Source organism: Plectropomus leopardus, chromosome 11 (assembly GCF_026936395.1).
Source record: "Plectropomus leopardus strain MGB_pleo_1.0 chromosome 11, ASM2693639v1, whole genome shotgun sequence".
NCBI lineage: Eukaryota > Metazoa > Chordata > Actinopteri > Perciformes > Serranidae > Plectropomus > Plectropomus leopardus.
The window spans coordinates 18,111,989-18,125,778 of NC_142186.1; the positions used below are offsets into that span (position 1 = coordinate 18,111,989).

At 38.6% G+C, this 13,790-nt stretch overlaps 1 protein-coding gene across 1 annotated transcript in view; it reads right to left on the bottom strand.

Annotated features, from left to right (window-relative positions):
• si:dkey-233k19.3 (dynein axonemal heavy chain 11) overlaps nt 1–13,790 on the bottom strand; it is a 55,149-nt gene that overhangs the window by 11,603 nt on the left and 29,756 nt on the right. The window contains exons 56-70 of the mRNA XM_042489723.2: nt 12,537–12,770; nt 12,255–12,401; nt 11,669–11,782; nt 11,428–11,571; nt 9,746–9,928; nt 9,517–9,618; nt 9,277–9,411; nt 7,817–7,990; nt 7,430–7,665; nt 5,953–6,075; nt 2,048–2,252; nt 1,764–1,928; nt 1,415–1,555; nt 990–1,160; nt 441–563 (exon numbers count right to left, since the gene is read on the bottom strand). Of these exons, the coding sequence (XP_042345657.2) occupies nt 441–563; nt 990–1,160; nt 1,415–1,555; nt 1,764–1,928; nt 2,048–2,252; nt 5,953–6,075; nt 7,430–7,665; nt 7,817–7,990; nt 9,277–9,411; nt 9,517–9,618; nt 9,746–9,928; nt 11,428–11,571; nt 11,669–11,782; nt 12,255–12,401; nt 12,537–12,770 (2,397 nt within the window). The remainder of the gene's footprint in view (nt 1–440; nt 564–989; nt 1,161–1,414; nt 1,556–1,763; nt 1,929–2,047; nt 2,253–5,952; nt 6,076–7,429; nt 7,666–7,816; nt 7,991–9,276; nt 9,412–9,516; nt 9,619–9,745; nt 9,929–11,427; nt 11,572–11,668; nt 11,783–12,254; nt 12,402–12,536; nt 12,771–13,790) is intronic.

The following is a 13,790-nucleotide window of genomic DNA, read 5'->3' on the forward strand; positions in this document are numbered from 1 at the left end:
AACAGTTATTAATAGGTTTAATGAGAGTTGAGCTGTTTCTGCATCAGTGTGAGTTTGTTGTGACCATTAAAAAGCTCTGTGTCCAATGTTAGCCACAGCTGTTGTGTTGAACTGACTGGGAGGAGAGCTGCTCCAGAGACAGTCCTTCAGTCTGCATCTAACCTGTGTAACGTCATGCAGCGACAAGATGTTTGCAGATTTTTCCTAACTTTCAGTGTATGGTGAAGTGGCCTACTTAAAGTGTGCTGTTCAATGACTGAATTTTCAAATTTCACTTGTCTAGGTTATTTTTTAAATATAAGTACTTTATAATAATTTAATGCAAGTACTCTAAAGTTTAAGTTACTTGAATGCCCATCCCTAGTATGTAGTAATGACCTGATAGCTAACAAGAAAGTGTGACCCTTTAACATGTTATATGTTAATAGTCTTGACTGTACCTTGATGGCTCCCCAGGCATGTGCAGAGAGGAAGGACACAGGACTAACTTTGCAAGCCTCCACACGGAAACGCAGTAGGAAGTCAAATTCCTGAGCATCAATCAGGCCCTGCTTGAGCAGAATCTGAGGGGAAGGACCAAGTGCAGTTTGTAATGATCTATGCTGTATTGATCTCTTTTAAATAATTTCCAAAACAAATGAAAACTGCGAGAAAACTCTGGCAAAGGGATTGTTTAAACTCATACAGGCTGTATAAGTGCTTCTGAATGTGAAATAGCCACATGAAGGACAGCCTTCAGAGCAGCACAATTTCTAAGATGAAAACAGTTGGCGCAATGACAGATAATTGCATTATACCATCAGAACCAACCCCCTTGTCAGAACCAACTGTCTGAGCAGCAGCCACGGAGCAAGGTGTGAGAGGTAATCAATAGCAGCGTATGGTCCTGCTGACTGCTTTTAATTGAAGTTAATGTGGGGGCAGAAAAGTACTTTGATTGATGAGGATGACAGGAGGCCCCACCTTTGAGGCGGCCCTGAGTCCCTCACCTGGAAGGCAGTGTGTGACAAGAAGGTTAACTTGTCTCTCTCAAAAAGGCCCTGGCTGGTGTACAGGAATACAGAGTAGGTGATGGCCTCAGTGAGGGTGTGCACTCTGGTCCTCACATCCTCATCCCATTCTGCACGCTCCATTGCTTTGTTAAACACTGAGTTAAAGGCCTGCAATACAACAAAAGGGAGGACAGTGTTCATATAGACAGGACCCCTGGCTTTGCACTGGACAGCTGAATACACAAAAAATGCTAGTTTTGGTACAGAAGCACAAATTTAAGCTGAAGAGTACAAACAGGGTTGTGTCTAAAATATTAAACGACAAAAACAAACTAATTTTAAAAGATGACTTTAATTACTGTTTAAATGCTGCAAAAAACAATATGTGTCCCCTGAGAGCACTTTGGGTGTGAAGGTTTCACCTTGAGAGAAAACTGGTACATGGGGTTAATCTTGCTGAGGTCATTGATGATGAAGAAGAGGAGTGATGCTCTCTCAGCTGCTGGGCGGTAAAGTTCTCGAGCCTCGTTGATCTTTGTCTCGTTCTCCCTGGCCTCCACCACCTGTGTGTTCCAATTGCACAAAAATGAGCTATTAGGCTCTCAGTCATGCTCCAAAACCCTCTCATTACACATATTCCTAACTACACATCATTTGCCCTTAATGCAATAAAATGAGGCTCGCTGTCGACATTTGAGTGGCAAAAAAAACCCCAAATGCACTCAGCTACAGTTGGACAACTGATGGATCCTGCTGGTGTAATGACCTCACCTTGTTCTGAATGTGAGCAGCTGTGTTCTTGGTGTTCTCCAGTTGCTCCACCAGAGAAATATCACCCAGGAAATTACCATGTGCCGCAGAGAGGCGACTCAACAGGTCGTCCTCCAACCTCTTAAGCTCAATCTTAAAGTGGTTCTGCTGTGTGGTCAGCTCCATCTTAGGGACCATACACAAAACAATTCAGACTTTTCTACCTTGTATTATGGCGCGATGTCTTGCATGTAAAATCTCTAGTTGAACAGTCTACATCTGTCATAAAATGATTAAGAATTCACCTTCAGGTCCTCCAGATCAGGCCTTTCCCGGGACACTACCTGTCCCAGCAGCTGTTCCTCCAGGCCTACAGGAGTCACTGTGAAGTTGATGAGGGTGGTTTGGGCCTGGAGCTCAGGGGGGAAATGGGGATTAGCCAACTTGGTGTGTATGATTAGTTGAAAGTTATTGTTGTATTCACACTCCTTGCCTCCAATTCGAATGTACCTGGATAATAGAAGAGTACAATTTTAAAAATTTACAAAAAGCTGATAACAGCTTAAAAGTTGTGTTGTTAAATTCCTTAAGGAAGGGTCACTAGTAATTAATGTAATGGAGATGAGAATACACAATCTGATTCTGTTATCAAGATAATATAATACAGGTAATGTGCTTTAAAAACAAGTGGGAAAAGACTGCTTTGTTGCTGCTGTAGATGGACACTGAATTAGAATCTTTATATATGTGTGTGTGTATATATATATATATATATAAATATATGTATATATATATATATATATATATTAAAAAAAATTTATATAATATATAAAAAAAAAAATTGAAAAAGGCACTATAAAACATACTAGAACAAATATTCAGAATATAACTGATTGAGAATTGGAGAGGTTTACAGTTTTGTGCAAAAATACTGATTGTTTTGACATAACAATTCTTCTCAAGGTCCAAATCCTAGCTTTCTTTTTGAGCTTTAAACCATGTTAACTGTTAAGGCAGCATGCACAAGAAGTCCTAAAAGCATTCAGGATAAGATTTTAGCTTGTACGTAAACAGATCCATCTGCATGACACATAAGCAAAGTAACTGGTTAAAAGCTTTGAAAAACGTTAGTCAAAGGCATTAGAGTTTGGACTGTTTTGTCAAACTACTACTTCCAATGTCAAGAGTAAACATATGTGATTAGAGTAATTGTTCAAAAATCAAACAGCACTTTAAGACTTCGTAGTAATTATTTTTTCTGCCTGACAAGAGCAAAGAGTCTAATTTCAAAAGCAAAGCAAAAGCAAAAGCAGTTACATTTCTCTTCCCATCACTGACTTTCAAAGTAAGAAAGTGAAACATTAATGATTAATAGAAATATGACCAGTGCTTTCCTTTAATAGACACTGCAGGTAACTTCTGTGATGATTGAATGATGATGACAATGATGATTGAACACTGATGATTCTACAAAATATCTGAGCTGTGGCAGTGCAAACCCTCTGTATCTTAAAAGCTATTTTTTCATCAAGCATTTGAGCCCATTGACCTCTCACTCAACCTCAACCACGTAGAGAACTTCTTTCTGGCTCTAAATGTCACTCATACTGTAGACAAATAATTTTGAAAAATCATGAAAGATTATCACCACAGTAGCCAATATTTATCTTTTCCTGCATTTCAATTAAATTAGCGATGGCCTGACGAACCTGGTGGCTTTTCATTTTTCTCTAATTACCCCTTGGATGTCAGGCAAGGCCCCAATTTTACGGCACAGGTTCCTCATGGCCTGGGTCTGGTTCAACTCTATATCTTCACAAGCCAGAATTAATGTACTATTGATAGAACCATTACTCCACCAAATTAAAGTCCTTGCTGATGGATTGGCTTGTAGTCTTCCGTCAGCCATGAAAGGAATAATTAGTATTCATTACTTCACACTCTACAACATTCCAATTATTAATGAACTTCAGCTGTGGATCCCCACCAGATCCATCATGGCTGCCCCAGCAGGTTGTATTAATCATCGACAGAAACAAGTGTGTGGGTCATCTACAAGGGATAAACTTATAATCAGATTTACTATGATAAATTGTTACGTCTGGACAGACAGGATTTCAGAAGAAGTTCAATGAACATGCGCCAAGATATTCAATATTCATGGTCATACATAGATCGGAGCAAGAAAGATAAAAGCATTTTTGAGGGGGCAAGTCAAAGCAGAATGTCAATATGTGGTATTTTCTATTCATTTGGATGTAGGCTGTCATGTTTAGGAAATTTGCTGGAAATTGTCTGTTGAGGGTAATTGGTAAGCAAACAAAGGTAATTACAGAGTAGCTGTTTTGATGGCACTGTTATATTTGATGAAGTGGATTACAGCAGGTAGCAGTAGTCATGTTTTAAGATCAGGTGTGACATCAGGTAGATTTAAACAAATACAGAGTGTTTCGCACAAGTGCCAGTTTCGATGGCATTTATAAATACTGATAATTTTAAAGGGACAGTTTGAATTTTTTTGGAGGTGGGGTTGTATGAGACACTTGTCCAGTCAGTCTATGACCTACAGAAAGTGTCAGTTGGCAAATTCCCAGTTTAGAGAAGCAGACAGGAAAGCCATGAAAGCTAAGCAATGTACTGCTGTGAATGGCACTAGCGGCAAACCATATTTTAGCCACCTTAAAAAAAAATACCAGTTTAAGTATATTTAGAATATTTTCATTGCTTTATTTTGCTGCCAGGCAACCCTTTTCGACGGAGCTGTAGCTGTTATATTGCTCTTTTAGATGCCACCAGAATCCCTTGACAATAACAGTAAATTGACCTCGCAGAACACAGGAGTTGCTGGTCTGCTGCTGCTTCAATCAGTTTGTTTGTGTTATTGTGTGACTTTCGTGAATTTTGCATGAACTCTTCCAAACACAGATCAAAGCAGCGTAGTGTATCACTGACAGTAATACACTGACTGTGGATAAGTACCTCATACGACTCCACTTCAAATAAAAATGATATCAAATACCTATATATGACCTCTCTGCTCACAATTAACATCACATTATTATTTAATATAATCCTAATCTGATGAGTCAACTCAGACCACCTTTAGATCTTGCATTAAAAAGCAATTTGGGTGACCAGTTTACATCGGATAGTGCTTGACCACGTAAAAAAACATATGTAAACGCACCCAAAACACACTAAGGAAGGATTGTGACCTGTGAGTCCTAACTGTAATGTCAACAAAAAATGAAACATTTAATTACACACAAATTTAAAAAATACATGAAACAGGGATACAGAAAAGCCAATGATAGTAACTGGCTGGGAACGCTTACTTGTCCCTTTCTTAATTATTATTATTTTTTGGACCTGTGCAAATGGGAGAAGTAACATCGGGTTGTTCGAGCTGGACAGAGCAATCAGATCTCACTATGGACGATGGTGAAGCATATAAATACCAGATGTAAATGTAATCACATTTAATCATCTCTAGATAAAATCTTAATGAGGCATTTTAATGCAAGGTGTAAAGTGGTTTTAATGAGTCTAAAGTTGATTTGGTAACGTTTCTGTCTCCAATGCAGACAAATGCCAGCAAATTACCTATAAGCTTTATGAAATTATTGAAGCTGAATTGAGTTTGCCATAATGATGGAGGACCACTGAATTTAGTGTGTTACAGGCCATCTTTTTGTGGGAGACAGGAGTCCTTATACATAACCATGACTGTCTTCAATTCAGCTTTTACACTGACGCTCAGCTGTTCAATATTCATCACACCTAAAGAATATGAACACACAAATATACATCTATCACCCATCTTGAGGGGCAAATCAATATGTTGGCCTCAGGGATTCAGCACACGTGCTGCAAATTCATTTATAATCTAAAGAGTGGGCAATAATAATGCATTCAGTCATGTCTTACTGGTGTTTCAATGCTCAGTGAGATTCAACCATCTGGCAAATCTGCTCCCATTGTCTAATGCCGCAGTCACATTAGGGCAAGTTGTGGGCTCATATCGACTTGTGTATCAACAGCGATACAAAATTCGGACATTGATTAAAATGTTTTTGGTGTGCAAAAGCCCCATGCTAAACAGCTTCAACGCAACATAGAGTTAACCATTGGTGAGCTGATTTAATATTTGGTATGTGTATTTTTTAATTCCTGAAGTACGGCAATGAAAATGTAATGTTTCAGTACTAACCTTCCCTTTTTAATAGTGTTTCTACCCAGCAGAGGCTCCAGGACTGGGTCCACCTTTTCTAGCAGATTCTCTATCAGGACTGTTTCACCACAGGCAAGGGCTTTCTCAATCACATCTAGATACCTATGGAAAAAAAGGAAACTGAATCAACACATGAAAACAAAATGTGGGTGGACATGCTACTATATCTTAGTAGCGACTAACATGAATCGATGACAAGACAGCACCTATATCACTAAACACTGTGATTATTTCAACATGCAATATTGTTGACAAAAAAGACAAGACTACAATTTAGTTTTTAGTTTCTTTTGCTGCATCTGCCCTATCAACACTACACTGGCAGCACACACTGAGCACAGTCAGGGGAATGCTGAGGAACTTACTTGAACTAAACGTATTCTATGCAAGATTTATGGTTACTGTCTGTAAACAGCCAACCCCAGATGTACCATTTTACATTTCACCTCAATATATATTTGTGTTTTTTTTTCTGAGTTGTGTCTCTTGGATGCCTGCCACATCCAGGTCAGTACTTTTTTATAAAGCCTTGACCTCACCAGAGAACTGTAGGGATACACGTCCATAAGCATCCCAAACACAGAAGTAAATACTGGTAGAGGGCAGATAACTTTGACTGAAATAACAAAATATCATCTAATGAAATTAAAGACTTAGACTACAATACAATTAAAATGCTCAGACTTTATGTCAACAAAAACATTACTAAAAAAAACAAAAAAAAAACAGGATGAGGCTAACTAAATATTAATAAAACCAACAAGGACATTTGGCACACAACCAATGCTGTGCTCACGCTGAGCAACACAGCAACAGACTACATGTTATTTTCAATGGAAGTGACAGTGACATGAAGCTACAAACGGATGTCCAACAGGCGTGACGCACTGGAAATCAAAGTTGAGCCAGCCTATACTTTTTTTCAGCACTCCGATGACTCAGTGAAACATCAACCAATCCTTTTTTTCTTTGTTTCTAGCTGTGGTACTGTGTTATTTAGCTTAGTTAGCTGACACTATGCTAGCTTTATGTGCATTGCGGTGCACATGGGGATGCATTCAGGTGGCAAAATGTAATGCTAACAAGAAGCTCTGAAACTGATCAAAAGCGCTGACATTTTTTGACCAAGTACAAACTTTAGACAACATTTAGTTGAGGTGTTTTGTGGCAAGTAGTGTTGCAATATGTTAATGACCACTTGAGAACATTATATCAGCGACTATTCGATACTGTTGCTGGTCACACTGTTGCGTTGTTGCTCATAGTTGCTCAACACAGCATAAGATTTAATAACCAAATAGCTGACAAATTACTCTGCATACCCTATGGATGTTTGTAGAGGGAAAGGTTTAAGCCTCTGAAAACATATAATTAACAGCAGAAACAACAACAAAGAACACAAACTGATACATTAAAAGATGATTGTAACTGCCATCAAAATACAGCCCCTTCTCACCCTTTCTGTCCCAGCTGCACCACCCTCAGCTCTGACCCTAGCCGGTTTCTGATCCACTTGATACCCTGCTGCTGAGGGTCAATGATGAGCGGCCAACGCTCACTGGTGGTCAGGATGGAAGCATTCTCTGTGGACATCCTATCATTTGGCAAGCCCTGGTTATGCCAGGCAGCCACAGTGGCATCGTCTGTAAGCATGAGGATCGGATCCAGGCCGTCTGTCAGCGGTACAGAGACCTGGAACAGAAACCGGGGAATGATGTCACTCTAGTTGGAGCGTTGGTAACAGTACGATGAGCTCCAGTTCACAGACTCTGCAGTGGATGTTTGTACAAAGAAAGATTTTAGACTCGAAACAACACAAAGTCTGTTGGAAAAGTGGCCTTACCTTCTGAGACTGAAGAAAAGGAATCCATGCATTGTTCAGGAGCTCCAAACGATACTGTCTGGTAAAGTAACCCATGTAAGAGACAAATGCTGAAGTGATGAGGACATCACCACACAGGGTTTGCTGTTGCTTTTCATACTCAACAATTGCTTGGGACCAGCGCTTCTTTTCTGACTGCAAGACACAAAGATCAAGCTTAAATATAATTTTAAAAACACACAGAACACAAAAAGAAAACTAATTTTCACAGAGAATGCCTCTAGCCTATCCGAAGACAGTTTAATCTGAAGAACTGAAGACGAATCTGCGCTGCAGGGAAATGTATGTTCTGGGTAACTTCCCACTCCATTTATATTGTACAAATTAAGAAGATGTAAGCAGTAAAGCATACAACTGCATTCCCTTAAAATAGCTTTGGAAGTTTGGCTGTAGATTCGCTCTGCATCAATTTAGCATTCATTTAAACCTTCAATACTATGACTGTGACAGCACTACAACAATAAATCATGCATGGCATTTTCTTACAAGGGGCTGTGGATCTAGAATATGTCACATAATAAATTCTCAGACAGTTAAAAATCACTATAATTTTACTCTAATGTATTATGGATTGCCTGTAATATCACTCAGTCTGGGGTGAGACATTGTTAATTTCCAACAGCTGTTGAGGCTTTGAGGTAAGTTAATGATTAAATATAGACGGCCTGATTTATTAGTCTGAACACTATTGCTTCCAGGTCAATGCCATAAAGACAAAACATTTATCTTGATATGCTTAAAAGCCAAGCTGTTCCATGCAAACCACATTTATTTTCTGCAATAAGAAAGTCAAACTTGCAAAATGGCCACTGAAATGGCCATCTTTTATTTCATATTCATTTCATGATTTATGTTCATATATTCATATTTATTCTTTATATTTAGATTCAATAACTCCCTCTAGTTTCAATTTGTTTAAAAATATTGACACTGAATTGTTATTACACTACAAACTGGTGACTGTGCAAGGACATGAACACAGAAATGTGCACACACACATATCCCAGTTTAGAAATACAGTAAAAACACAAGCATTTTGTAGATACACAACCTCTCTACTGCACTGACTGAAAGCATTGTTAGTGTAGCGTTCTTGCCATCTCTCTTCTTTTCTCCATTTGGAATCCGTTCAGCCAGCCAGTTGCCCAGTTCAGCCATGCGTTTTCTGTGGTCCAGCCCACTCTACCTGTCTCACAAGTCCCCAGTATGCTGCTGGGCCAGGCTGTAAAATCTCTCTCTGCCTGATCTACTCACACAACTGTCAGGGTAGCTTGCCAGGACATAACAACTTCAAGTCCAGATTACTGATGCAATTCGATTACCAGCGCCTCTCCATGCATGTGTCCGGCAAATTGACAGTTTACTTTATGCCAGGTCAGCCCCAGTGACACCAACAAACTCCTCTATCTCTCCTTGTTTACCTCTAAGCCCTTGACCAGTCGGTTGGCCAGCTCTATGGTCTGGTTGGTGCGCGTCACCTCCTCCTGACAACTGATTTTCTCAGCTGTCGCCCTTTCAACCTGAGCTGTCAGGCTCTGGAGGCTGGCATCAAGATCCTGGAGAAGCAAACCAAAAGAGGCCATTGAAATCAGACACCATTAAGAAAATCTAGCTTTTAGACTAAGTGACTTAATTAAGTATAATAATAACATTGCACTCACCGCCAATTTCTTTTGAACTGCTAACATTTTGGCTGTCGCTGTTTCTAGTTCTGCATTAGCTTGTGAAAGTGCATGTCTCTTTGGAATGACCTCACAATAAATCTGTGAAAAAGGAGGCACACATTAAGAAAAAAAGCTCTGTAATGAAGAACAAAGCTTCTTGCAGAAAATCAAAGATCATGTATTAACATTTATTACAACTACAACTTATCTGGAGGCACTGCCTGACCTCATAGTATCTGACAATGTTAATGGTCCAGGCACAGAGACCAGCCGCAGCTGTGGATTTGGTCCGAACTAAATCAGGGTGGAACTCTGGGTTTCTCAGATACTCTTGTTTCACCACAGTCAAACAGAGTTCGGGGATGTGCTCTTTATCATAGGACACCAGGGCCTGAAGGAAAACATCCACCTGAAAGATGCAGACAGAAATGCAGGTGACACATCAATAACTGCTTTACTTATTAACAAAACCTGAAAATGAGACATATACAGAACATGTCACAAATCAACTTAATTCTATGTTTACAAGAGACAGTCCCACAAAACAAGGATTACAATTTGATTTTTTTCTCTTTTAAACTCCACTCAACTTTTATAATCTCTGTTGTTTGTTTATAGATTACTTTGATTTATGAATGGTATTTAGATGGACCAGTACCAACAGATGCGTTATTGTAATAATGAAAAAGTTAAAGTGAAACTAACAACTAACAAAAAGCATAGTGGTGACACCGGATAAAGCCCTTTTCTCACAATACTGCCTTAACAAAGAAACTATATCATGCTGGCTTTGCTTTTTTACATAGAACCAAACAAGGCCTGCATAATGCTGCCCCAGTGTGTGATTTTAGATAGCATGCTGGCATTCCACAACCAAAAGAGGCAAGATGCCTGTGACATGTACAACAGCATCAGCTTCTTGTGTGAAATATAACAAACCCTTCGGGCAGCACTTTCTAAACAATAACAATGGCATAAAAAGGCAAAAACAATAATTTACTATCCCTACTTTATGGTGATCTCATCCTCTGTTCGGAAGATAGGGAACACTCTAACCTCATTGTCTCCCCACTTGGCAGACATTTTCAGTTCCTATTCTTCGAGTAAGCTGCTAACTGCTTTTTAAATCTTTCAGTGGTGGGTCGCACAAAAAAACACCTTTTATACATGTAATTTCCTCGCTGTTACTAGCTCCACAGCAAGCTTAAAGGTGAGACAAATCTGTACCCCCGAATCCGTTTCTTTATTTTTAATACAGAATATAGAGGCGACTATTGCGCAACATTTTAGCCTTGAAAATGTATAGTAAAAGGGATTTATCCAAATATATTTAGACAAGCATGTAAAATATAAAATGTATCATCCTCAATGTAGAAGAGTTTAAGTTTTAAAAAAAAGTATCTTTGAAATCATTGTAATTTTTCCACTAAATGGACTGGCCTTTTCCTTTTTTCACCTGTTGCCCACCTTCACAGACTCACCGTTAAGGATCACAGTGAAAATAAGCCTTTTAGCTTGACTTTCTCCTATGATTTTTGTAAAATCATGCATATGAGATGCATATACATTTTTTAACCTATCAGAATACATAAACAAAAAACAACTTAGTCTAAAATGCTGAAAATATGCTATTGGAAAAGAAAGAATGAACCTCCATTTCATGGTAACTTCCACAGGCGTTTTGAAAAACCAAATACAACATTTTATGACTACACTTGCATTAACAGCAGCTAGAGGTTGAGAAACAGGTCGACACGCTTGCTCCCCTACTGAGTGAGCATATTCATAGAGCCATCCAGCTGTAATGTGAGCATTGGAGAGATGCTGGGCAGGGCCAGGGTCAAGGCCCACACACAAATTAAATTGGCATTCATCAGGCAGATGTGATTGATATGATGACAGCTTAACCTTGCCCATGAAGGCCCGTGCCGCCTTCCAGCTCCGATCCTTAGGCACTCGACCGCGGGGAGCTAGCAGAACCATCACAGCTGCTGCTACGTTGATCACTGCTGCTGGAGGGTTTGGAAAGGCCTTCAGCTCAGTAAGATTCACCTAAGAAAGAATTACAATCAATCATAAAACAATTATGTGGTTTTTAGTTTGACTGAAGATTTGATAAAATGCAGTTTTGTTTGATAAAATGAAGCACCTTGTTGAGGGTGTCCAGTGCTGCTGTGGCAGCAGTCAAAGATGGCTCTGCCTTGGCTAGGTCATTTTCACAGTCCCTCTGTTTGACCAGCACTTCTGCCTGGATGACAGCAACCTGTATAAAAGCATCCATAATAAACTAAAATCAAAAAATGCAGATGATTCATTTAACAAGTATACAATTCCTTTTCTCTCGTATCCTTCATTTTTAATATTTTACTGTAAAGTTTATTTAATTTTTATTTAGAATTAAATTATACTCATATTTCTGTATATGTATATATATATTTATATATTAATTTTAATGATTTTTTTTATTTTAATGATTTAATGATTAATTTTTATTGTCACTATTAATATCTCTCTATCAATCAATGTATAGAGGTATTCACCTATGTATCTTGTCTGGCAATAGGCATTAAAACTTGAAAAGTCACTTAACTACTGATTCATGTATGCCAAGAAAATTTGAATACTCAAAACTGTAAAAAAAAAAAAAAGGAACTGTATGAAGTGATTGCCATAGTGCTATGAAAAGTACATAGCTTAAAAGTGAATGGAAACCAATATGCAACAGGATATCTTACCTTTTGTGCCTCAACATCCGCAGCCTCTCTCTTGCTGCTAACTTTTTCAGTCTGCAGCCCAATTTTTGTAATCAGAGCCTCAATATTCTGGTTTTTAAAGGTCAGTTCAGCTTCTTGGGATGCCAATTTAGTTTTTAGATCTTCAACCTGAAACAGAGAAAAAGTGATTGCACATACTTCAGTGTGTAATACACGTTATGTCAAAGGACTATTTCTACTACCTCAACCTTGTATCTCAAACCCTAATTTTAACCCCTTGCAGTGTATAATAAAGATGTTTACCTGAGCAGCGGTGGTTTGGAGTTTTTGAAGGCCGCTGTCAAGCCGGTTCATCTTATGCTGCAGCTGAGCCCGGCTCTTCTCCAGAAGGTTCCTGTACAGGGTGATTTGCTGGAGAAAGCTCTTGGGGGTGGTGTAATTGTACCTCTTCTCATTGCGCTGGTATTTTTCACTTGCCTGGTTGACACTGGTGTGAACGTAGGCCATGAAAAGACTGATGGATTCCTGGACGGCAGGCTGTAAAAATAAGCAGACAAGGGGGGAGAGGGGAGTACAGGGTGAGCTGAATTGAGTAGAGTTTAACATCCCCAACCTGATGGGGACTGAAATATTATCTTCATAAATTCTGAATTCATCTACAAGTTTTGCCATCTTACTTGGCCAGCCCTGACTTACTCAATCTGAAATTTAGGTGCAGCTAGCAGGAATGATTAGGCTTTGAAACCTCTGTGAAAATAATGTGTTTAGACCACTGACATGCAGCTAGTAAAACATGCACACTGTTTACATTATCTTCGATGTCCTCCAACTTTCTACACACTGTGCACAGCGGCTGTTGTACTACATTCCCACCAGGTATTCATCATATGGTGCTCAATGACACAGAGCCTCAATTAATCATACAGTTAGCGATCAATTAAAGCAAAAACAAATGAGCAGACAATGCAAGGATCAAACCCAACCATAACTCACAAAAAGCCATTGTTAATGATCATGGAGCCACTAGGAAAAAATCATTATTAATTAAGATCTGACATAATGCTTTTTGACAAAGAATGCTATGTTCAGTTGAGATGCGAAAGAAGTTCTCATTGATTGGCCACGTGTACCAACTATTTGTGGGTTGTGCATTTCTAACTTAAAATAAATGATAATTTCTTGTGTCCCAGGCTCTTAGAAGATAAATAATCATTAATGACTTTAAATATACAGTAATTTATAACATATTGTTTTTTTTAACTTTTCAGAATGTTTTGTTATTAATGAACATTAAGTTAAACAAACACAAAGACCTTTCTGCATCCACAAAACGGGAATTAATATGTCCTCTTTGAAAAACATTTCTTCTACTTCAACTTTACAAAAACTATGGCTGCAAATAACAACTATTTTCTTTATTAACTTATCTGCTGATTATTTTCTCAACTAATTGTTTAGTCTATAATGTGAAAATCCCCAATATAGTGTATTCATATCTTGTTTAGACTCACTAACAATCCCAAAACCCAAATATATTCAGTTTACAAATGTGAATGA